Source organism: Acyrthosiphon pisum, chromosome X (assembly GCF_005508785.2).
Source record: "Acyrthosiphon pisum isolate AL4f chromosome X, pea_aphid_22Mar2018_4r6ur, whole genome shotgun sequence".
NCBI classification, from domain to species: domain Eukaryota; kingdom Metazoa; phylum Arthropoda; class Insecta; order Hemiptera; family Aphididae; genus Acyrthosiphon; species Acyrthosiphon pisum.
Genome location: NC_042493.1, coordinates 86326815 through 86352830, shown reverse-complemented (window position 1 = coordinate 86352830; position 26016 = coordinate 86326815). Strand labels below are relative to the sequence as shown.

Sequence of the window (26016 nt, the reverse complement as noted above, 5' to 3'; positions counted from 1 at the left end):
CGCCATTTTTTTTACTTACAAAAGAAATTCAACCACTAAAATACATTAAAAAATACAAAAAAAATAATTTGTGGTCAAAAATAGATCATGCCATATAAAAAAAAATTATTAAGCGCATGCGCAAAATTAACTGTCACAAAAATAGTCTAATTATTTGAAAGTGTGTATAATAATGTTTATTAGTTAACCAAAAAAATAGAATTGAAATATATGAAGCCTGCACATAGTTTTTGAGTGTTTCCACTTAACATGATCACACTGTATAACAAATAAATAATCATATAAGTTTGATAAATATTAACTTGATTATTGTTTCGTATTATTACAGGTCTTAAAGCGTTTGTCAGAAGAAAACAAAGTAATTCGAATTGTTGGATTATCAGCTACTCCTGGAACTAATGTAGAAGCGGTCACCGAGGTCATACGAAATCTAAACATATCAAAGTTAGAGTTCAGAACTGATGAATCTCCTGATGTGGCAAAATATACAAATAAAAAGGATGTTGAATGCATATCAGTGAAACTTACAAATACTATTTTGGATATTCGCACTCAATTTTTAATGGTTAGTGTAGTCCAGTTTTATAATAATAATTAATATATAAAATAAATAGAAATCTTAAAAAAATGCCACAGTTGGCCAGAATTTTTTTATTTATAAAACCACTTGCATTGTAATATTGTTTTAATACAATTCATTTCAGATTTACGATAAATACCTAAAACGTTTAAAACAGTACCATGCACTTAATGGAAACGTTGCTAATCTTACAAAATTTCAAGTGAGTATAGTGTTTATATCATTGTAGTATCAAAATCATAAGATGTTTAATATATTTTGTAAGTAGTATTTTTAATAATTTTTTAGTTCAATGCAAGTTGTAATTGTTTCAGATATTCACTGCCAAACAAAAATTTTTAACCAGTAATAATGCTCGTGATATGCCAAAATCTCTTATTGGATGTTTAATAAATGATTTCACTATATGCATGTCTCTGGCATATGCTTTAGAGTTGTTGACAATTTATGGTGTCAAAGTATTTTATTTACAATCGTTAGGTAATTAAAGCATTGGATGTTACATATTAGTATGTTTTAATCACATTTAATGTTTGGTTTTTTTTTTATTTAGAAATGAAGGAAACTCATAAATGTTTATCAAATGATGCTGATTTTCAAAATCTCTTGCATGGTATTAACAAAGAATTAAATTCTCAGGTAATTTAGTTATAATAATTCATTTTAATTTTCTGGTTTGTTTTCAATTTAAATTATTTTATAGGACTTGACTTGGAGTCACCCCAAGCTATTTGAATTGAAAAAAATTGTTCAAAACTATTTTGGCTTCAAAAATGTAGAAGCAAGTAGCAAGATAATAATATTCTGTCAGGTAAAGTGTTTAAATTTCAAATTTGTTTATTTAGTGGCCATTTTATATAAGTTATTGTACATAAGATTGCATTATTGTGTTACCCATTAAAATACTTTTAAATTATTATGTTAATAGTATCGATTGGTTGTAGTAGAAGTATTTGAACTTTTAAAAACATTTGGTTCATCTGTGAAACCGGTCATGTTTGTTGGGCAATCTCTTAAGGAAAAAGGTGGTCTGCGGCAAAAAGAACAATTGGAGGTGACTGAGAATAAAAAATGTTGTCATCCTAATATAATTTATAATTATTGCATAAAATGTTGAGCATTTAAATTTTTTGGAACAGGTAATGAGTCGATTTAAAAGTGGAGATTTTAATGTATTAATTGCTACAAGTGTAGCTGAAGAAGGTCTAGATATTGGAGATGTCGACTTGATCATATGCTTGGAAGCCAACAAATCTCCAATAAAATTTGTACAACGACTCGGCCGAACTGGACGTAAACGTTCAGGGAAATGTATTACTTTACTGACTGAAGGAAAAGAACAAATTGTAAATATTTGATACAATATTATGTTTATGTTATTGATTAACTCTGTGACTGCAGACGTGCAGTAGTCAGTTACTGACCATTAATGACATGTAATACCAAACTGGTAGATGTTGAAACCAGTAGTATTCTACCATTTGCTTTATATGCTAACAATTTAGACAATAGCTAACCTAAAATATTATTTTAACGAGTATATCCTTTAAATTAAAATATGTTAAAGAATAATTATCTAAATAAATTTATTTTATTTTTATGTTTAGAAATACAATTCCAGTGTTTCTTCAAGTAAAACACTTGTAATCAAAATGTTGAAAAACAAAGCAATACTTTCTAAGTTGGCTCCTGAAGGACCAAGGTTGGTGCCAAAACGTGAGTGTATTATATTGTAAATAATAACATTAATTTCTATTTAAAAAAAATGTATTAAAATTAATAATATTAACTATTTGGAAATAAGTTAACTCTGGTATATTGGACAAATAAATAAAAATCTTCAATGTTTTTTAGATATCCATCCACAATGTTTAATGATTCATGTAAAGGAACCAGAAGAGATTTTTCCGGAAAAGAAAAAACTTAAAGGCAAGAGAAAAGCAGTTGAAAATATTATGCGATATGTAGAACCTATTGATGGCCAAAACGAAGTAGACGAAGACGGAGAAGACGGACTCAATGTTTTCCAAAATAATATAGGTATAAGTCTTAGAGAACATAAAATAAATCATCAGTTATTTTATAAAATTATAATTACTTCTTGAACACATATATTAGTTATAAATAGTAATAATTATTTAATAGTATAGACTATGGACCTATAGTAGAAATTCTCTAGACTAAACCTGTGTGAAAAATAATGCACCTGGATGTTTGGACCATATCATTTACATGGTTCATTATCCCGGTGCGGGATTATGTGGGATGGTGGAATTTAAGTCAGGATTCCTATGAGATTGTATATTTTAAGCTTACTGGCTTCTTATATTCAGATGTTACTGTAGTGTTTAATAATCATAGCATCAATAATCCATTCTCCAAATAATTGAAAATATAATTATATTTTTATTTGTACTCAATATTTTCTAAGTATTATTAATATACTTGACATCATATGTTTCTTCTTTCTTTTCACCCTTCAATAGTTCAATACCATCTATATGGGATCAGCCACCTTTGTCCTACATATCCACAGGGCTCTGACACTCTGTCCCCTGCATCTTCTTTATTCTTATCAGCTATTTTTATGTTATACTATATCCATATCTTCTTTAAATCTTTTTCTCCCTCTCTTTTCTTCTATATTCATTTTCATAACCTCTCTCACTACCTCAGAGTCACCTCTCCGCATAACAAAACTGAATCATTTTAACATATTTTCCCTTATTGTCTAAAATTGGTACCACTTCTACACTACTTCTAATGAATTAATTTCTTATTCTATTGTCTCTAGTCCTTGCACACATTCTCCTTAGCATTCTCATCTCTACTGCAGTCACCCTCTGTTCTGTTTATTCCCCGCTGTCTAGCATTCCAATCCATACAATATGATTAGTCTCACAACTACTTTATAAAACCTGCTTTTTAATCTTAATAGCATTCTAGTGTCTCACAAAATACCTGTAGTTTCTCACTATTTCATCTATCCACACATAATCTTATTTCTGATGTCATTCTAAAAATTACCATTCTTTTATAACACCAATCCTAAATACACTTCATCAATTCCCAATTTGTAATTTTGTTCATTTCTAAGTTCAACGTTAAACCTGGAGCAGACCTATAATCTATTCAGAATAAGAAAGGTACTGGGTCGCCGACTTCTGCGCATGGGGGTGGCTTCATTTCAAATGACAAATGCGGTGGTTGATTTGGTGAGAGAAGCATCTTATGAAAACCGTTGTTGCCCCGTACTTTTCTAAAAATTCATTGTTTCTCCATATACACTCGACAATTTATATTACATTTCATACAATACAGGATATATTAATACAACAAATGTTTTAGTATAAAATATTATGGACAATGATCATAAAATAGTATCTTAAATATAAATATATATTTTTTTTTACTATAAAACTATTTAAGTAACTATTTACTCAACAAAAAATTTTTATCTAAATAGATAAAATAAAATAATTTAGCCTATATTTTGAAGAAATATTTTTATTAATTTGATGTGTAAATGTATTATGTAATCATATATCTAATACTCAAAATTTAATGATTTATTTAAATAATTTTAAGTTTGATCTTAGACTCTAGATAATAATTATATAATAATAAGACCATGACATTTAAATAATCTAAATTAATAGTATTAACAACTTGTAGTAACATTAAAAATAGTCATATTATTATAATAACTAAGGGGCCTAATCTTTGACTCACTACCTCCAAATGGTTATTATATTATATAGTACAATATATACATAAAAAGAACAATAAATAAAGGTGGTAAGTCCTGGTCATTGTAATGTTAATTATTCATGTTGACCTTTAATTAATTATTTTTTTTTTTATATAAATATGACTAATATGAGGTATCTTGTAAGTAGTTATATTACGTTGAGATAGTATTGAACACCAAATAGGTATATTTTTTTAGGAATAATTTGTATTTTGTCTACCTTAGTGTTATTTTGATTAGTAGTATTCAGTAATCAGTAGTGTAGTAATTAGTAGTGTTGCATAGTTTGATGCAACATTTGTTCACCAAATGTTGGCTCTTACATTATATGATCCATGACTAGACGTTAAGCATCAGCCCACATTCAGGCAATATATTATATTATATTGCTGATCATTTTTCTAGTGAAATGAGTAATTGAAAAAAAAAATATTGATGTATAAAAATTAAAAATATGTTTTAGATAAACCAAAAAGAAGATCTAAAAAACGAAAAACCGTCGAATTTGATACAAACGATAATGGCTGTACAGAAATCGAATCGTCTGAACAAAAAAATACTGACATAGATTACGAACATCATTTGAATGATTACTATTATGAAGCACCTGAAATCAACGTGCAAGGTGTAACCGATAGAACTTTGGAACATTTTGTCGACGAGGAAAAAGTGTTTAATGAATGGCTTAAGTCGTGCATGCAGACCAATACCATAGTGTTGAACAGCTCGTTTTTCGAACTGTTAAATTTTTTTACTGATCGTGGCCAATGTGATATTGAACTTTTCAACGGCAAACCGACGGATGACATGTTTACAGGGCTGACTCAAGTTGGCAAAATATTTGAAGGTCCGTCGGTCAGTGGCGAGCGCTCGGTCTGCGCAAACGATCAGCCAATGAGAAATACCGATCATTTATCCCGATTATGTGATGATGTACGACCAGGCGGCTACACAGGTTTTTCACAAGTAGCCAGTACATCCGCAGCTCGTGAAATCAACGACTACACGGAAAATATAGACCCTGAAGACATATTTGACGGACACACTGACCACCCGACTTTCACGCGACCGATCGGTATACGAGCGTCGGAAATTTGTGATCGTAGCCACGAGACTAAACCCGATCAAAACAGCCGTACGGGAAAATTAAATTTCAACGATCTGTTCAAAAGCCAACTGGCTGACGGGTACAGAGATGATTTCATTGTTGGGAATACGAGTCTTCCATTACGCCCACTCTCTGTAGACGTAGACGACGACAATTCTCCAGCAAATATCGTGACCGAAGCCGTCGTACGTGACGACGACCAAGACGAAGATGACGAAGTCATGAGAAATGTTGATTTCGAAGAACTATTCAAGAGCCAGAGGGCCGACAGGTTTATCGAAAAATACAGCGAAGAAATCGCCGCTGAACGACTCAACGATGATCATTTGTCGGTCGTGAGTAGTAGTGGTGGCATAAAAGCCGAAACGTGCCATGAAGAAAAAATAGACTTATTGTTTGATAGCCAAAGATCCGACGACGACGATGAAATAATGGGGAATATTGATTTAAAAAATCTGTGCAAAAGTCAGAGATCCGACAATTGTATGGAAAAGGAAATCGCCGCCGGACGACAGAACGTCGATCAATCGATCGCCAATGGTGGCCGGAGGAGTCCGGTCGTGTGTGTTGGTGAGAAGAAGGCAGCGACATCCGGTCACCAGCTGGTCGGAAAGATGGACTTCAGTGCATTGTACAAGAACCAAAGATCTGACGGTTACATTGAAGACTTCATGGTGAGGAACACGGGATCGCGAGTTCGGCCGTCAAATGTAGACCATCACGTTATACGCGAAATTAATGTCGACGACGACGACGACGATAATTCAATGACGGATATCGTGACAAACTCTATAGCGCGTGACGACGACCAGGATGAAGACGATGAAATCATGGGGAAAATTGATGTAGAAAAACTGTACAAGAGACAGAGATCCAATAACTGTAAGGAAAAGGAAACAGCCGCCGAACGACAGAACGTCGATCCATCGATCGCAAATGGTGGCTGGATGAGTCCGGTTGTGTGTGTTGATGGGAAAAAGGCAGTGACATCCGATCACCAGTCGGTCGGAAAGATGGACTTCAGTGTATTGTACAAAAACCAAAGATCTAACGGGTACATTGAAGACTTCATGGTGAGAAACACGGGACCCCGAGTCCGGCCGTCGAATGCAGTCGATCGAGTCTTATTCCACATCGATGATGATCAGGATAAAGATGACGAAGTGATAGGGAATATTGATTCCGTAAAACTTTTCAAGAGTCAGAGGGCTGCCGAGTGTATGGAAATTGACGAAATCGAAAAAATATCTGCCAAAAGACCGAACGTCAATCGATCGATCATAAACAGTGGCCGGAGAAGTCCCATCGTGTGTGGTGGAGCGTTAGGTAAGGTCGACTGCAATGCACTGTTCAAGAGCCAACGGAGCGATGAGTACATCGAAGACTATACGGATAAGTCCGTAGCAAAAATAGCTTCTGAAAAGGTCGGAGTGGCGGATGATTGGCCGCGCTCGGATGTTGGGGTTGAAGACGACGACGTCATTTCCTTAAACAGTTCCCAAGAGTTTTTCAGCTGCAGACCGTCGAAGAAAGCCACCCAAATGAAACTGACGGGCCATGTTTGTACTGACCGCGCAATCGAAATCATCGACTTATCATCGCCTCCTCCAAGCTCGTCGAGTACTGTGGCTGCATCCGCCGCCAGTCTGCCGATTGCAGTAGACAGATTTCCGACCAACAGCGTATCGACCTCGCGTGTTGGCGGTGTTGGTCTGCTGCAGCAGACGAACGATGACGACGACATGGATTTTATGTTCATCGATTATAACAGCGACGATGATGCTGCTGCAGATATTTTTACGCAGAAACACAGGGATGGCGGCGATGAAGACGTTTTTACGCAAAAACACCAGGAGGGCGGCGAAGCGGACTTTTCCACACAGAAAAAACGCGACTGCAGTGGGACGAAGGCCACGGTCAGTCTACCGTTATCGCCCGTCGCTTCTGCAGCGAAACCGCCGCTTAAGAGTGACGTGACAAAGCGTGCCGGTCACTCCACACAGTCGTACGACAACGGCATGATGCCATTCAACATCATGAAAGCTGCACGTCTTGTTGACTTGCTTAAACCGGGCTTGAGCATGAAAAGGAACACGACAGCGGCGGTATCTAAACGACAAGTTGACAAAGGCTCCACGGCGGTGGCGTTCAAACGGCAAGCCGATAAAGTATCTCCGACGGCTGCACTCAAACGGCAAGTCGAGAAAGGCTCGCCGGGGGCTGCATTCAAACGGCAAGTTGATAAAGGTTCCCCGGGGGCTGCATTCAAACGGCAAGTCGATAAAGGCTCGCCGGTGGGTGCATTTAAACGACGGGTCAATGACTCCTCGCCAGTGGCTGGGATCAAACGACAGTTCGACAGCTCGATGGCGGCATTAGCGTTGAAAAGAAAAGTCGCCAACAGCCGAAGTCCAGCCGACGACATGTCGCCCATACATGCTCCGAACGGCCAGCGTCGGCGTCCTCAGTTTTCGCAGTCTACTCCCAAAGTTTCCGAGCAACCGAAACAACGGCGACGAGAAACCGTTACCACCGCTGCCACTACAGTTACCACCGCTGGAAAGATCAACTCTCTGTTGACGTCCAGCAGTGACTCTGACAATTTCGTCGGCTACGGGCGCATCGAAAATACGACCAGTCCGCGCCGCCGAGTCAAGAAAAAACGCCGAAGGAAACCGAAAAAGGTCAGTATACTAATGCGATTATTATTCGACTCACTTCATCGTTTGCACTCGCTACGATTTAATTAAAATATTCCCGCATAAGGCTAAATATATAATAAGTAGTGCCTGGATTTAAAACTAAATTCAATAATGCTCTAAAAATGTTCAAAAAATGTAATTTAATCACAATAATGTGTCCTTAAAAATGTCCTTCAATTTAAAAATGAATATTAATTATAAATATGCACTAAAAATTAATAAAATGACCTAAAAATGATAAAAGATGCAAAATAAAAGTCGAAGTCTTAAATTCTGTGAGTATTCTATGAAACAGATTTAGTACTCAAAAAGCATTGCCCGAGACTTCCTAAACAATAATGCATTTTGCTTTCAAATCCGGGCCCTAGTAATAAGATATATAAAATAAATATAGGTACCTACAATATCATATAATAGTTACTACTCACTAATACACATTTTTAATATAAATTACTTAAGGCTATGTTTAGACCTATTCATGAAATAATAATATAATATAATAATATAATCTTCAATAATAATCTCAGAATTACATAGATATCAGAGGTGTCATCAGAATTACCTGGTTTACTAAAAATTATTTTATTAATTAATTCAAGCTACTAAAACATATTTAATCAATCATATCCAGGAAGTTTTTCTTGAATTATGTATAATTTTCTTTACACAGTGAAATGTTGAAATATTTAGATTAAATATTAGCTATTCATAATAGACATATTTTGAAATGTTCTACTCTTTTTCTTCAATTTATGTTGATAACATTTTTATTTTTCTGTACAAATAAAATACATTGTAAGTAGCTCATAAATTATTCTTTAAGCAATTTAAAAATATCAAAAATATAGTCTTACAATTTTTTATATGTGCATTTGAAGACCAGATTTTGATAAAATTATAAAGTTAAACGAAAAATAACAATGTTACCTTTTGTTTATATTGTTTTAATTCAAAAAATATTAATTGTAGAGAATTGAAACTTTTACCGTTTAGAAATTTCCTATTGAATATTTGAATAAAAGTTTGAAAGTCCTGAGATTAATTTGAAGCTATTTATATTTTATACTACAAACATATTTATACCATTTTATGGTGCGTTAGTACTAACTTATAAGTTACACTATTTAGGACATTAATATATGTTACAAATTAATTGTAAATTATGTGTTACTTAACACTATAATATATGTTAAGTATATACTTATTTGTTATGCTTTTGGCAAACATTATTTTAATCTGCCGAATTAAGGAAACACTAATAATAAAATATGTACTTGAATATAATATAAAATAAACTATATATCCTTAGAATCAGATGAGGATATATCTTAAATATATTTTTCAGACGGTTATAATTTATTTTAATTGATATTTGATTATTTGAACATTTTGAATATTAATCACAGTACTTAAACTGTTGTTGATTTTTAAATGTAATATATTATTAACACGGTAGTAACTTAAAAAAAAAAATTATAAAATTTAATTTTAAATATTCAGTAGAAATAGCCTAACGTCACATTAAAGACACCATGTAGTTTGGTTGTATTAATATTTAATAGTAATAATAATAATAATAATAATAATAATACTTGCGTGAAGTGTATGATTATACTTCTAGCAACCATTAAAAAAAAAATAATAATAATATTGGTTTTTCGTGAGCTAAAAAAAAATGCAAGTGTAAGGTACCCTTTAACTATCTATAGGGGTTGAACTAATGTTAAAACTTTCTTTGAGATATACTCTTATCATTTAAAAAACCGCATTACTATCGAATAAGTGGTTCCCGAGAACATGCGTGGCAACATTCTCATTTTTACATTATAGATAGATTCATAATTTTTACACTTATTTTTCAGTGACTTACTACTACATCTACCTATCTTTTTGCCAGTTGAATATGTATATAATATCTTGTTATTGATTGTCTATTTCATTTGACGTAGAAACTCTTGTTCATCGATGACGAAGCTGATGTCAGCAATTGCTACGGCGACGGTACCAATTTCAGCAAGACTAGCTCCGACAACGACGACGACGACGACGATGACCAAAACGAATTCGATTCAAGTTTCATCGATGATGATCATGAAAAGTCCGATCCATCGAAGAGCATGACCAAACAGTATTTACAATCGGTCAAGTATGTGTTACGCAGTATTATAATATTTCATATTATTATGAACCGTTATGGGGTGTATGCACAAATAAAGATAACATATTTTAGACATTTAGTGTACCTATAGTAAGTGCTGAGGTTGTAGAAATGGTGATTCATTCAAATATAAATAACTTTAGATACTTAATATAATATATATTATATATTATTATAATTTATTATACTAAAATGTTTAAAATATATTGGATATTTTTAGTCATTCATAGGCATTTAAAATGTTTTACACGTGTATTGTTTTTTTTATTTATAATTTATATTTTATATATTAACTATTTTTTTTATAAAATTCATTGTTTCAAGTTGAAAATAGTTTTTGAAAGGGCTTATAATATTTTAGGGACTTCAGTCACCTCAATTTATACGTTAGTGGTAATCGATTTGAATGTGCTGCTTAAACACTTCGACTAACTTTTCAGTCAAACGATTAGAAATAGGTAATAATTTGTATATAATAAATTGAAAAATGTTCATTTAGGAGCCAGGCCAATACACGTGGAGTTTTTAAGATACCTCAGCTAACGAGACAGCATTTCAACATCGACGTTTACTCTCAGATGGATGACAGGAACGTGGATAATGACTACGAAGAGGTAACAGGAAGGTTTTTTGCTTACGCATGTTATGATTTTACACATAAAACCATGCCAAAATTCTAATTACCTAATTAATTTAAACTGTTTAATTTTATTTGTGTAAAAAGATTTATTTTTCTGCGTTAAAAAATGTATTTAACTGATTTCGCTGTAAATCAAAACACTAATTTAATCTCTGAAACGTTCATTAATATCATTAATTTCAGTATCTTTCTGTTATAATATAATTTTACATCGTAGATGCTTAAACGAAATTCGGCCACTTTTTTAAATACCTATATTGTACCGAACACTTTTTCGATCGGTGCCCACTTCCCTGCATGCGCGTTCCACCGCGGTCGTGTATGAATATAATAATGTCATTGCTTATAGTATATTCATTATTGTTGCATCATGACAATATTGATTAGTTTAATGGACAAAAAATAATACCAATGATAATAATAAATGATAAATAATAATAGGCCACTAAATCGTGGTGTCGAATGGACCATCATCATTAGCTATTAGCATTCATTAAAATGCGTATTGTGTTTAGCGTTATGCGACCGGCATTAGTGTAATTATTTAAACTTAATGATAATAGTATGGTAATCGCGGTAATCAATATTCGTTATTCTCGGTCGACAGGATTCGTTTTGCGTGGAAGACGCGTCCGACCTGAACAGCACGTCGTCGACGACCAACACGAGCGCGCACAGGACGTCGGACGAACGGCCGTCAAAGCCGCCGCCGTCGCGGAAGCGGAAGCGCATCATATTGTCGCCTCGGAGTTCGGACAGCAGCGACAACAGTCCCGGCCACCGGGTCCGGCGGAAGCGCGGCAGGGCGAAGACTTCGCTGGACTTCAGTTGACCACCGCGGCCGGACGACGAATTTCGGATATCCACCTTGTCGGCGGTCCATCCATCTATTTTTATATGTTTTGTTTTTTTTTTCGCTCACTTTTACATACGTATCGTTTTTTTTTGTTTATTGTATCGTTCGCCGCCTCGCCGACCGCACAGGACCGATATTAGTCTGCGATCTCGTAATACTGCAGTACCTATATTTTACGGGTGCGACTGGCTGTGTTTTGGCGATCGGTCGGTTATTTATTTTTTTTTTTCCGCAGTTTGACTGCACATACCTCCTATATTATACACTTATACATTATACCTTATTAATAATAATGTTTGTTTGTTTTTTATACATTTTTTATACATATTTAAATGTTAAATATTTATTTGTGATAACCAACAGAATAATAAAAAAAACGGATTCCTGTATGTGACGTTTTGATCCGAGTTTTAATGTGATAATAAAAATTAACATTTAAAGTGACAACCGAGTTTTTATGATTTATTTCAGAATGGAACGAGCAATGTATATTAATTGTTTACAATCATGTCGCGAGTGTTATGTTTGGGGCACGGTTTTGAACATAATGATTTGCTTCAATCGACAATTATTATCAATATCAAGGGGGGTTTACTGATTTCTGTTAGATTTTTCGATTTAGTTTGTATAGTTTGAAGGTCAACAATATAAAATGCCATGTACCTATTATTCTTAATAATTGTGAAAAGCAACGGAAAACGTATAAACGCCAAAAATGTAAACAAGACAATTTTCGTTCATCGTTTATCGGTATTAAAATTACTTACATCGTCATCAATACAATTAATAAAGTTTGTATAATTGTTAGTGAATTATAATAAATATAAATAAATGTACATTGAGATTATTTTTATACACATTTTTTGAAAAGAGTCACTAACATTGTAATGTGACATTAATTATAAGGGGTAATTATTATTAATTGATTATATTAGACTAATTGTATTAAAGTTATTTTATAAAATTGACATGGTTAATTTTTAGGGTTCCGTACGGTAAAACGGGACCCTATTACTGAGGCTCCGCTGTCCGTCCGTCCATCTGTCACCAAGCTGTATCTCATGAACCATGAAAGTTAGAAAGTTGAAATTTTCACAGATTATGTATTTCTGTTGCCGCTATAACAACAAATACTAAAAATCATAGAATATATAATAGAAGCAGTGTTTTCCAACATGTTTATAGCTGATGATGGTACAGAACCCTTCGTGCGCGAGTCCGACTCGCACTTGGCCGGTTTTTTTTTAAAACAATAGTTTAGTGCTTTACGAATGTTCAATTGTATACTATAAACAAATGTGCAAAATGTCGAGTACTTTTTCTGTACATTAATATACAATGTAGGGTGCACAAAAAGAGATCAACTTGTTACATTTGAAAGCGATTTACATTATTTTTATTTTTACTTACATGTGTGTTTTTATCTCAATTGATATTTTTTACATTTTTAATCATAAATACAATATTATATAAACAATATATGTTGTATTTTATAGTTTATGATAATAGTATTCATACTATACTACAAATCTGAAACGCATAAAACTTTAATGAGATCATTCATTAATGGCTATAAAGACCCCTTAGAGTTTTGTTTAGATCCAAGCGTAAAATTTTTTTAGTTTAATTTTTAGAATATAATATGTTGTGTACCCAAAACATTATAGACTATAAGCCCCCCTCCCACCATATAAATTCATCACGCTATGCCATCATACTACTATATAATTATTAAACTATGTATAAATTATAAACATTTTTATTTAAAATTAAATAGGCAATACTAGTATAGACTATGATTATGTTTAGCGTTTGTTATAAACTATATTACTCAAAGATTGCAATTTTAAATGATGCAAGTCATTAGTCATTATGGATACTCGTTTTGATGTCATATTTATTTAGTTAATTAAATATCCATAGTTTGCGGAAAAGTAAAAAAAATCTTGAAATAATAAACACAAACCACAATGCAATATTAGATCAAACAAAAACATAGGTGGGTGATAGCAGCTGATAGGGAAAGACTGGATTTCGCATATAATACATGTTCATATTTTCATAAGCAATTGCATGCAGTAAATGGATTTTTATCAATCATACTTAAATAAATAATATTGCAAATTTTTACTTGGTATATTTTTCCATATTACGTACTTATACATTTTAATTTAATTTTATAATTTTATGCACAATTATTACAAATATTGTAATGATATCTACATCATTACGCCAACACTGCAGTTCCATGATTTAATATTATCATAATACTATTAAATATGTCCTTAGCAAAAAACCATAACAAATTTCTGTACCTATGTATATCCATTATAATAACTAAAATAAAACATAAAAGTTTTATTCATACTTACTCTGTAATCAAATGATATCACAATATCTGATAATTGTCTCCGTCTTATAAAATATGTACAACATAGAAAAACTGTTTTGCGCGGGACAACTTTTCTCGCACCATATTTGTTGTACAACTACCAAATTTTCACAATACGTAAAGAAGAACTTTATCTGTGCAACAACGTTTTTTTAATACCTACGAGCCAAACTGCTCTATAACTGCTTACACAGTTACACCGTCTTTCTTCGTTCAAATTGCAACACGGCGAATATTAACTTAATTCGTTATTGACCATTCTATTTTGTTGTGAAATACTAAAATAACATTATAATTTATAACTATAAAAATTGTGTATAATATTGTAGTTTATTGATATAATATTTTATTCATCACTTATGTTTTCATTTTATAACGTTACAATAAATAAATAGCTGTAATATTCAAAATTTATTTTGCATATATTTTGTGTTTTATAAGTGCATACTTGAAACTTTTCAAGTGCATATTATTTACATGCATATTTCACAATTTATTTGAATGCATATAAAATATAAATCCGGTCTTGACTGGTAGGTATACTTATAGTGAGTTGTAGCTTATAATTAATAGGTAGGTACTGGTATACTATAACAATACCTATTTATTCCGGCGTGTAGCATCTAGAACAATCCCTAGCTGGTTGTGTGAACTCTATCTCCATGCGTATCAATACCGATACTTCATAAGTGATAAAAATAAAAAAATTAAACAAGTTCATTGGGCTGGGATGTGGATAGCTCCTTTTGACCCCCCTCTAGAGTACGTTATAGCCTGGCGGCTGGTGCACCAACAATATTACATTTATATATATCTAAATATATCATTATTCACATTTATATTATAATATATTTCAATTAAAATTTAAACATAATAAAGCTTTATTGGCCGTTTATAACATATAGGTATACATAGGTACTCCTCATTAGTTATTCTTACCTGATATCGTCTAGTTCCACAATTAAACATCGTTATAATAATATTATGCGCTCCATCTGTCGTTATCGACCGGTCGCCTACCTTATCTATTTCGCGATATACGATTGCCTACCTCGATCGAATATGGATTCAAGACGGCAATAATTATATGTCCATTGCATTATTGCGGTGCTCGCGGTGCAGTTCGCAGTCCGTTCGTCAATCGTTTAAACTTCAAGTCTTTATAACTTTGAAATGTCCAGTAATAACCGCTTCAGTACTCCTCTAGCATCGGCCATATCGCGTAAGTTGTTCACGTAGAGTGCATAGTATAATATTATAATTACAAAATATTATGTCGTATGTTCGTATGGTATATATATATGTACATAGGTAACGAATTGGACACTGAGTATAGTAGACGTAGCAATCAGTTTAATATATTTCGAATATTTTGTGTATTGTGGCGTGACTATATAATGACTTGAGTCGCTCGAGCCACGGTCACTTGGATAGACTATTGCGAAGTAAAGTCGTTGGCATAAGTGAAACTAGAAAATTGTATTAGGATTTAGGTTAGGTTAGGATATTAGGCCGATAATGATAAATGTGAAAAAAATTATAATTACAAAATATGTTTTTAATTTTAATTACCTAATCAGTTCTATTATATCAGTACCTATGTTATCCAGTCAGTAGGTATTAAGTCAGGCTGTGGACAGTTTCGCCTATGTCGTATACTCGTATGCACAGAGTTAAGTACCTCCGATATTTTTCGTTTTTACATATTATTATATTGTAAGTATAGTTGACGCTGGGAAACAAGTATACCTATTTACACGGTGGTCAATCTCCTTTAGGGGCCTGCCCAAAATCGTTTCGTAATCGTGTAGGTAATACTCGATTTTTGAACCACTCGCGCAACGTACTTACAAATTAACAGTCCACGTATTATCATGAGGGCTACACGGTTTATTTTTATAGGTACCTATATTGACATAAACGTAGGACTTATTTTTCTGTTATTCGTTTACGTAAGTAGATGTATCTCTACACACGTATTAATATTGTTACCTAAGTCCTAATTAATAAATGTCATTGTTATTTGTTAGATTAGAATAAACCCATAAATACGGACTTAAAATAATAATTGTTCGCAATTAACCGTTTGTATATACCGCTAGATAGGTACTACAAAACTAAGATTATTGTAGACTATATAATATAAAGATCACTATAATAACGAATAACGATAAAGCGATAATTATATTATTTAACTTGTATATTAATAATATAATATAATATGTGCAAACAATATTAACTACAGTGTCATCATGCTTATTAATTTTAATGAGCATCTTCTGCCTTCCTTTATTTATTTTGGTACTTACCTATTTTATTTTATTATACATTTTACCTTTAATGATTTTAGCGATTCGTTACGATTCGTTTTATTTTTTTGACACGGCTGTTGAGTATTTTTCTGGAGTCATTCAATTATAAATTATAACTGAAAAGTTGAACGGACATTTGATATTGTCTAGAATCATTTTATTGATCTATGCATTAAGTGTTTCATATATATATATATATATATATATATATATATCAACACATACTTTAATATCTGTCAATGATATATTACCTATATTAAAAAATAAATACCTGAGTACTTATAGTTTATACTTTTTTTTGTATATAGAGCTAAAAGCAAAGCCGACGGAAATGGAGAAAAAAATTATTGCGAAAATGTTAGATTTTAACGACTTAACCTGCTCAATATGCTTCGACATTTTTGACAAGGTTTGTATATAATAATTATTAGTGTACAATATAATATTGGTAACAATCGGAAATATTTGTAAGCGTTTTGTGGATTTTATTTGGAATTGATAAATAGGTATAAATTGTTTATTATTATTTCAAAGTCATTAAACTCCGCGGTACTATGCACCCCCTCCCTGATAATTAATATACCTACCTAATAATATCTACCCAGACACCTAGTTGGTAGTTACGTGGCACTGGCACATAACAATGTATATCAAAAAATGTATTTTTATTTTTCTCCATTATCACTTACATTTTTCACTGTATTATCACCAAAAATTAAAATAATATACTATGTAAGTATCAAAATAATTGCAATTGTGCGTGTTTTGAAATAATTAAATTAGGTACCTATTATTGTTTTAATATAAATTAAAATAATAATATTTAATCTAGTATATAGGTACAAATATGTTATTCCCAACGCTTTTATTCAATTATAAGTACCTAATTCATAACAAAAATGGTTTTTATGTTTATAATATTATGTTAATAGTTGTAACTTCTAAATTAGTTTTTAAATTTAAAGTATTCGGAGCCGCTAGTATAGTTCTTTATATCTATATATAAATAGTATTTAAGAGGATGCAGCTCAATATTTGATTTCTCTCTCAGACCCACGCGCAACATAGGTACTACGTAGATAAAATGCTTTCACCTAAAATCATTTTTTATGATTTTTGTGTAATCTTAGAGTAAAATCACTTATAACAAAAATTATAGAGAATAATATTTTTTTAGGGTTTGATATATCAGTTTTACATTTTTTTTTATTATTTGACTTAGTTCCGATTTACACATTTTTCGTAAATTTATATTATTTTAAAATTGTTTTTAGACAATATTTACACAAATAGATATGTCATACCCTCAAAAATATTATTATCTGTAATTTTAGTAATGGATGATTTTACTCTAAATTTACTCAAAACCATAAAACAAATGATTCTGCGTAAATGTGATTTTTCTATGTTGCGCGTGGGCCAGAGAGTGAAAACAAACAGTGCGCTAACTAGCCTAACTAATTAGTTTTTTTTGTCATCAATCGACAATCATATAATATTATAATATTTGATTATAGTAATGCGTAAAGAATTTTAATTTATTAAGTTATACCATTGAATTCAAAACATTTATTTTAAATAAATTGGTACAACCTGACCCACCAATTACTGAAATATATCACAAGATTTAATTTTAATTTTAAAATGATTATCTGATACAATGAACAAAGTACAGAAGTACGTTGTTAAGATAAAAGTATATTATAAAGTATAAATCGGAATTTATTATTAAGAGAACGATAATAATATTATGTTGTCTCCATCTTACACACGTATGACATAACAAATTGTCATTCACCAGTTTCAATAGTGTGCTGTTAGATTTGATATTAAAGCGAATTGACCTATTATCAAACTTTTAGGTAAGAACATTATCTGTGTTCTCTCGTTGACTCTAACGATATTTAAATTTTTAAGCGAACTATGTGTAAATGTTATATAAAATATATAAAATATTAATGTTTGAAAATGTTCATATAATTCTCTCAAAAATTAAAATATCGTAAAAACATACGAGAAAACACAGATAATGTTCTTAACTAAAAGTTTGATAATAGGTCAATTCACTTTAACATCAAAACTGACAGCACACTATTGAAACTGGTGAACGAAAATTTGCTATGTCGTACGTGTGTAAGACTGAGACAATATATGCGGTTGCGACGCCCTCCAAATAGTCAGATAGTATAAAATCATCATCAAGGCCATAAACAAATAATATTAGTACGTTTTTTTCATTTTTATAATATTAGTTTATATTATGATACAAAACAAAAAACATAGGCGTGTTCAGACTTTGGCGGCCGAGGGGGCACAACAATTTTTTTAATTGTGAGACCTATTTATTTTTTTGACATGAAGAAAAATTCATTTTTTATGTTACAAAATTCATAACGGTAGGAATATTTTTTAATTATGATCAAAAAGTATAACCATTGTCGAAACAATAAAAATACCTACATTTTTCCATCCATTATACATGGTAAACAACATACAAATTGTAAAACTATTAACTAATCAGTAATAAATATTTTGAGTTTCTGATAAAATTTAAATTATTAATTTAGATACAATTTTATTTAATCTGTTATATCACAGCGCAAGACCTGGTGAATGGGCATAACAGTACCATGTTATGTAGTTATAAAGAATTGATGAACATAATATTATATGATAATATAATCACTAACTAATAAATGCGTAACTAAAAAAAATTACAATTAATCAAAATCTATAGGTACTGTAGGGTACACACTGCACGACTTTTTTTTTTTATCCTGGTATGATTTTGTTGGAGGCAGAGTCTGCCGGGGGAGCCAGTGCCCACCCGCCCCTCCCGTAAACACACCTATGATAAAAAATAAAATATCAACTTGTAAAGATTAAGATAAAATATTAGTTATTACTATATCAATCTAAACTTAATAATTATGGCACAAATATCAGTTTCGCTCGACCATCGGAAACATGAACTCGTTATATATTGTTAGTGTTAGTTAATGCGTACCTATAGTGTATCAAATGTATATGGATCTTAAAATTGAAAACACTTTTACTACAAACCGAAATAACTGATGCATTTCGATCGAAAATAATGTTATTAGTGAATCTAACCACTTGTAAAACTGATCTTTTCGTTTTCGGTTATGTCGCTAGCAAATCTGTCAAAATAAGAGGGAAATTGATTAAAAAAATACTGTAAAAATACACCACAGGATGTTAAAAAAATGTCGTCCGAATACATTGTAATTTCTACAAACTCGTCCAAACAAAAACCACCCGATATTATTTCCATGTGATCACCAAAGCCCCATTCTAAGTCTCCAACCACTCACTTCACCATAACCTTTCTTTTCCACTTTTCCAAAATGTCGCAGTAACTAACCTTTGTAAACGTTTTTAAGTTATTGAAATCCTCTCGTAACCGAATTATCATCTGTCTCTGTCACTATCCCAGGTGACAGTATAAATTCTTTAGGTAAGGCATCTTTTAAGCATCTAAGCCCTAAGGCATCTAAAATGCAATACTAGTGCTATGAATTATTAGTTGAATGAAAATTCAACTTGTCTCTTGAACTTCCACAGTTCCACCAATGTAGGGTTATTACTTATTGCTGTTGAAGATATGTAAAAATCATCGGCCACCATTCTCATATTTAATAACTATTTATTAATGATCTCTTTAAGTTGTTGCATTAATTATACATAGTAAAATAGTCAATGGTAGTCAATAGTCGTAGTTATAGTATGAAATGATGAAAATCTATAATTTATTAACTATTATAATTGAATAATAATTTAAGAACTTAAGAACTTCAATACAATCAGTTCCTAATCAGAGATTTGTTGAATTTTGTAATTGTGTTGTTTGATGTACCTACCTGGCTACCTACAACCTACCTAAGGTTGCTAAATACATATATAATATTTTTTAGTTAACTTAATATGGTTAGGTACTTATTGAAAAAGTGAAAAGATATCAATTTTAATTAATAGAAGGAAAATTGGAACAAGATATGAATATTCCAAATAATAATTACGACATAGAGTCATATTAAGTCGGTATATAGATGGATCTAAAAAAATATGATCATCGCAGGAATTTTTTTTATAGAATCAGTGACATTGGAGATAACCACCAGATAGCGCTACATCTATCAACTTTGAAACGATCATTCACCAAAATTACAAAATTAATTAATTATAGGTACTTGAAAATAAGAATTCATTTGGCTTCAGAACATTTTCTATTTTGACCACTGCCTAAAGTTTAGTTTAATCCTATTGTAATAAAATATATACATACATATAGTTTATAATTCTCCAAAAATTAAAAAATCAAGAAAGTGTACATGATAACCCCGATTTGGCAAATGTTTCCATAATAATTATTGTCCTTATAATAATTACCTACATTACCTACTTAGATTACCTACCTATTTTAAACTTTTAAATAATAATAGAACATTTTCCGAGTTGTTGTATAAGTTAATTTTTCAATAACATAAAATATAAAACAATAATATTCTTGACTCTTGTCAATTAAACTACAACTAGGTAGTCTTATAAATTATGATTATTCCATAATTTAATAATACTATAATAGTGGCCCAAGTTGGAATAAAAATGTAAAACGTAATTTACAGAGATGAATGAAAAGTTATAATAATTAATAACTTATATTAAAGAATAGTAAGTACCTAAATTTCACATTTATACAAAGTATTTATAAACATTTTTTTTATCATTAATTATTTTGTAAAATATCTCATTCAATGGTAATAGTGTAGGTATCTTTTCGGATGTTATCAAAACGAGAGATATTAATCATAAAACTAATTAATAAAAACCAATACTTACGTTTAAAATTTGATGCACCGACGCTACTAAAGTGATTTTAAATAGGTATTGTTTTGTTATACATTACCTTATTCAATTAAAAGATAATGTTTTGGAGGTAAAATATTATACGATACCTACCATTTCGCCCTACGCTTTGTCGGTATTTATAATAAATACATTTTAACAATATTTTCCGCAATTGTTGTGCTTATGATGTTCTCACTGCAATCTCGTTATAAAAAACCTTATATAATACAAGTTATTTGTGATTTGTGAATATAAATTTTTTTTTCTAAGTGCGTGTCTTTATAACAGTATGTTTAGCATGTTATTAAATGCTGACTTTAAAATATGTAGTCTTTGACAAAACAAATATCACGTGTTTGCATAACTCATAAGAACTCCGGGAGTTCGGTATGGGTACACACCACATACATAAGATATAAATTACATAATTGCTTTAAGCGATCCAAAGACCTCGATTGTGGTTGTTTTCTTAAAATTATAAACTATATGCATAATATATCTAATATTATTAATTGCGTTACGTACAGTACTTAAAATTTATTTATAAAAACGTACATAACCAACACCATGTAATTATGATACACATACCTAACTATATATTATAATATGTAGTGCATCTAATCAAGTGTGACACGTATCGCTAGCAAAAAGCAAATTTAATTCACTACTCAACAAACGGAAATATTTAATTAATTAATTTTTAGCACTCGTAAACTAACACAAATTAGTCATATCTGGTTAAAAATAAATAGTTATATTTCATATCGTGTCCGGTTGTAAAATGATTATAAAATATGCATGTTTATTATTATTTTTAAAAATTTAATGAAAATGTAGGTATACTTACTATGTAGTATGTATTAATCTTCGTCGTTCAAATACAGAATTATAGATAGTATCAGAATTTGAAAATATGCTCTTTAAGTAAGTAGGTATATTTATAAATTCAAAAATCAGAATTTGGATAAAATCATGATAAAAGGGAAAAAATGGGAGGGGGGTGGGTGAGCTCACTTGCTAAATAATAATAATAATATTTATTTGGCCATAAAAACAATTATACCTACATGTAATGTAATAGTCAGGAGTGAATCCAGAAATATTCTGAGGGGGGGGGCGCACATTTTGAGGACATTTAATTATATTGGTCTTCCGATATTTTGCAGTTAAACCATTTAATTTCATTGAAGTTAAAATTGTATAATGATAATAATAAATGAATATTCTTTAAATACTACATACTAACTATAAATGTATTACCAATTTATCATTTCTGAGTTCTGTTAAGTTCATCTTAACTAAATTTCTATTTTATAAGTTGTTTAATGTTTTGTATTAACTTATTGAAAAATGATGGCTAGTTCAATAGTATATTTCGATAACGACGATCGGACGATAACGCCATTACGCCATGACGGTGTAGCGCGTTGCATGAAAATATTTTGAATGTAAAATTTATTTTTAGATTTAATATAAATATTAACCACAATAATAGCAACAATAAACTTGCTGAATGTAGATAATATTGTATAATAATATTATAACCGTCGTGGCCGGCGATTCGATGTTTAAAAAAGCGTCGTACTGTCTGCCTTATCATTTTATGGAAACATTTTTTACAACTAAATACGGGCTGAGGGGTGGCGCGCGCCCCCTGCGCCACCCCCCTGGATCTGCCACTGGTAATAGTAACAATGTTACACAAAAACACGTAATTACTAAAATAGTAACTGATTATATTAACCGATAATCACTCTGTATATAGGCTACAAATCAAGGTTTTGAAAAAATATGATTTAGGCCTTTGTAGGTAGTTTATAAATTCGTAATTTAATATATAATTAATCATATTACTTACTTGTATTATTATTTGCATACCTATTTACTACGTTGGTATAACTTGAAAATATTTCGCTACCTATACAGAAAATTACATGAAATTATACTCATATAAGTCTAATGTTTTAATTTTGTCATGAGTATAGGATAATTTTTTCTTAAGAGTATTCCTAAAATATATTTTGAAAAGTTCTCCTTATTAGTAAAAACAGTGTGTATGTAAATTAAGAATTCTAAAATATGAATAGGTAGGTATTTAATTTAATTTAATTTTAACCATTATTAATTATTTTTTGTGATTTTATTAGCCAGCAGAGTTGAATTGCAGTCATGTGTTTTGTTTCAAATGCATTAAAAATTGGATGCGTAATAACAAGTCGTGTCCAATGTGCCGGCGAAATACAACAGAACCACCAGTTGTGTGTACTTTGTTGGAAAAACTTATTTCAGAAATGCAATCAGTTTCTGTGCCTGTTGTAAATCGACGCTACACGAGTAAGTTAAATACCTTAAACGTATAATAATATTAATATATTAATATATTATAACAGCTCTAACCTTTAAGTTTTAACATAATATAATATGAAATCTATACATTTTGAACAATAACAAAGGTTATAAGTTTATACAAATTTAATACCTAATACATTTAAAAACTTTAAAAAATACCAAGTGTATATTACATAAACCATATAATATGTTGTAGGACTTAACTACTTAAGTTCGTTTATATGAATAAATAAATTGAAAATTGAAAATCTATGACAAAAAGATTTAAAAACTAGTTAGAATGATTTCGCCGGAGCCAATACAATTTACGTTTTTGGGACTCATAAAAAATATGTATGTATAATTTTTGATAGATTGGAAAGTTATAATAGGAAGTAGCATATAGCAATAATTTGTTATTTGAGTTTGTGCAACGACGTATAGTTAATGTATACAGATGCAGAGTTGAGACTTTGAGAGTAGTGAGAATTTCTATAAATAGTTCAACAATAAAAAAAAAGAAGGAATAATGTGTAGATTGTCCGATTGCATAACTAAATAGCTTTAAATTATTAAATTTTCATATAAGGATTTTATTTGAATGTCTAAATATGTACGAATGAAATATATATGTGTATATTTTTATATTATTATTTTTATTATTTGTCCTATTTAAGTAGGTACAGTTTATAAAGCGCAAGAACCTTTAGCCGCAACACGTCCAGTCGGTAAAAGAGAACTTAATGGTCGTCCACCTTGGAGATAGAAAACGAAGAACAATGATAACCCTTTTAATATATAATATGCATATAATAATCTATATTTATACGTTTTTAAAGTCAATAATGTTTGTAATTTTTATTATTTTAACTAAATGAATAACTATATCTTAATATTAATCTTAGACTCTAGAACCTATATAGAATAAACACAGTCTTGAAGGCTAGTTATAGAGTAGACTATAAATATATTTGTATTTTAATTGTTTAATAAATAATTATTATTTGTATAATGATAAGGTAGGTAATATATTTTTAACTTTTGAATATTTTTATATAAGCTTTTTAAATGATTCTTGATTTTTTTTATCAAATATAATAATATAAAATATAGTTTGAGTATTGAAATGTTGTAGGTAACTATGTTGTAAAAATAAAAATATCGTAAGAAACTATAATAACTATGTACCTAGTGTTACCTTACGTGTTACCCCATGAGTAGTACAATGATTTGTACCTACTTAAGTACTTACCTACCATCAAATGAAACTTTCAATAAAAGTGATTTTTTTAATATATTTGTGAATTTTTCTTGGTTCACTTTACAAAAGTAAGTAATCGTTTATCCTATTTTTGAGGATTTTGACATGATTTGACATGAAAATGAACATGTAGATGATAAGTACAGTTAGATGATGTATTTGACAAAATGTTTTTGTCATCATACTCCTTTAGGTTGTGAATAACTATAATTCAGAATAAGTAATGAAAAAGTCTAAAAGTTATTGAAATATACGTCGTAAAAGTTTTTAAAGACGTTTATATTTTAATTTATTAGGTAAAATAAATAGTTATTAATGTTCTTTTTTTTATCAATTATCCATGTATTTTAGTATTTTATTTAACTCTTAAACATTTTGAAGTTGTATTTTTTTTCTCAAAAAATTACAAACTTACCAACTTCAAAATAGGGACACGGCCTATTTAATTGTTTATAGTTTTGATAATTATAAGGTCTAGATTAAAATATAAACAAACTTAATCTATAAAAATATACTGGCAATAAATATGGTGATACCTATTATGTTTAATTTTGAGTGTAAAATAGAAAATAAAACAAATATTTTAGAGCAATATGCATAGGCGCAAATAGAGGGAGGCTTAGGGGTATTAGCACCCCCAGTTTTAAACTTAGCACCCTCTAATAATTTATGTGTATATGTGTCAAAACTTCTCCTTACAACAACAAAAAAAACCAAAAACAGTTTATCATCAGACATGAGGGTATTAGAGTATAATGAATAAATAAATGAACTCGACAATTGTCATTTTTTCGAATTCAAATCTATTTAGAATATTAATCATTATTTTCCAATGTCTCTACTAAGCCCGGTCGTTGTGGTCGGTTATATTATTATCAGTTGTCAAGTTCAGTAGCGACTCTGCGCTATGACAATAGTATCGCAAGTATTAACTAATATAAACATTCCTGTGCCCATATCTAATTCGGACAAAAACCTAATTACGATATACGAATCACTTGTCAGTTGGTGTTCACATATATGAGTTCCAAGTTATCGAAAGTCTGTGTATTTGTGTAT

At 30.6% G+C, this 26016-nt stretch overlaps 2 protein-coding genes across 6 annotated transcripts in view; both read left to right on the top strand.

Moving 5' to 3' along the window:
- LOC100166297 overlaps positions 1–12242 on the top strand; it is a 38659-nt gene extending 26417 nt beyond the window's left edge. For all 5 annotated transcript variants that reach the window (XM_029490779.1, XM_029490770.1, XM_029490786.1 and 2 more), the window contains 13 exons: positions 329–565; positions 705–782; positions 895–1060; positions 1134–1219; positions 1284–1391; positions 1509–1634; positions 1720–1926; positions 2188–2296; positions 2435–2620; positions 4795–8123; positions 10091–10287; positions 10799–10913; positions 11547–12242. In XM_029490779.1, the coding sequence (XP_029346639.1) occupies positions 329–565; positions 705–782; positions 895–1060; positions 1134–1219; positions 1284–1391; positions 1509–1634; positions 1720–1926; positions 2188–2296; positions 2435–2620; positions 4795–8123; positions 10091–10287; positions 10799–10913; positions 11547–11771 (5169 nt within the window). In that variant the 3' untranslated portion in view covers positions 11772–12242. The remainder of the gene's footprint in view (positions 1–328; positions 566–704; positions 783–894; positions 1061–1133; positions 1220–1283; positions 1392–1508; positions 1635–1719; positions 1927–2187; positions 2297–2434; positions 2621–4794; positions 8124–10090; positions 10288–10798; positions 10914–11546) is intronic.
- A 3027-nt stretch (positions 12243–15269) lies between these two features.
- Positions 15270–24986, top strand: LOC100569137 (E3 ubiquitin-protein ligase rnf8-like). The gene is made up of 4 exons (XM_003240608.4): positions 15270–15409; positions 16808–16908; positions 23516–23702; positions 24374–24986. Exons 1-4 carry the CDS (start codon positions 15361–15363, stop codon positions 24460–24462), a joined length of 426 nt encoding a protein of 141 aa, XP_003240656.1. The 5' UTR covers positions 15270–15360; the 3' UTR covers positions 24463–24986.
- The last annotated feature ends 1030 nt before the right edge of the window (positions 24987–26016 follow it).

Excerpts from the sequence above, each read along its gene's own strand:
- LOC100569137 (XM_003240608.4), top strand. The coding sequence starts at position 15,361 with ATGTCCAGTAATAACCGCTTCAGTACTCCTCTAGCATCGGCCATATCG. Across the intron at positions 16,909-23,515 it reads GCTTCGACATTTTTGACAAG|CCAGCAGAGTTGAATTGCAG; the intron begins GTTTGTATATAA and ends TGATTTTATTAG. Across the intron at positions 23,703-24,373 it reads TGTAAATCGACGCTACACGA|TAGGTACAGTTTATAAAGCG; the intron begins GTAAGTTAAATA and ends GTCCTATTTAAG.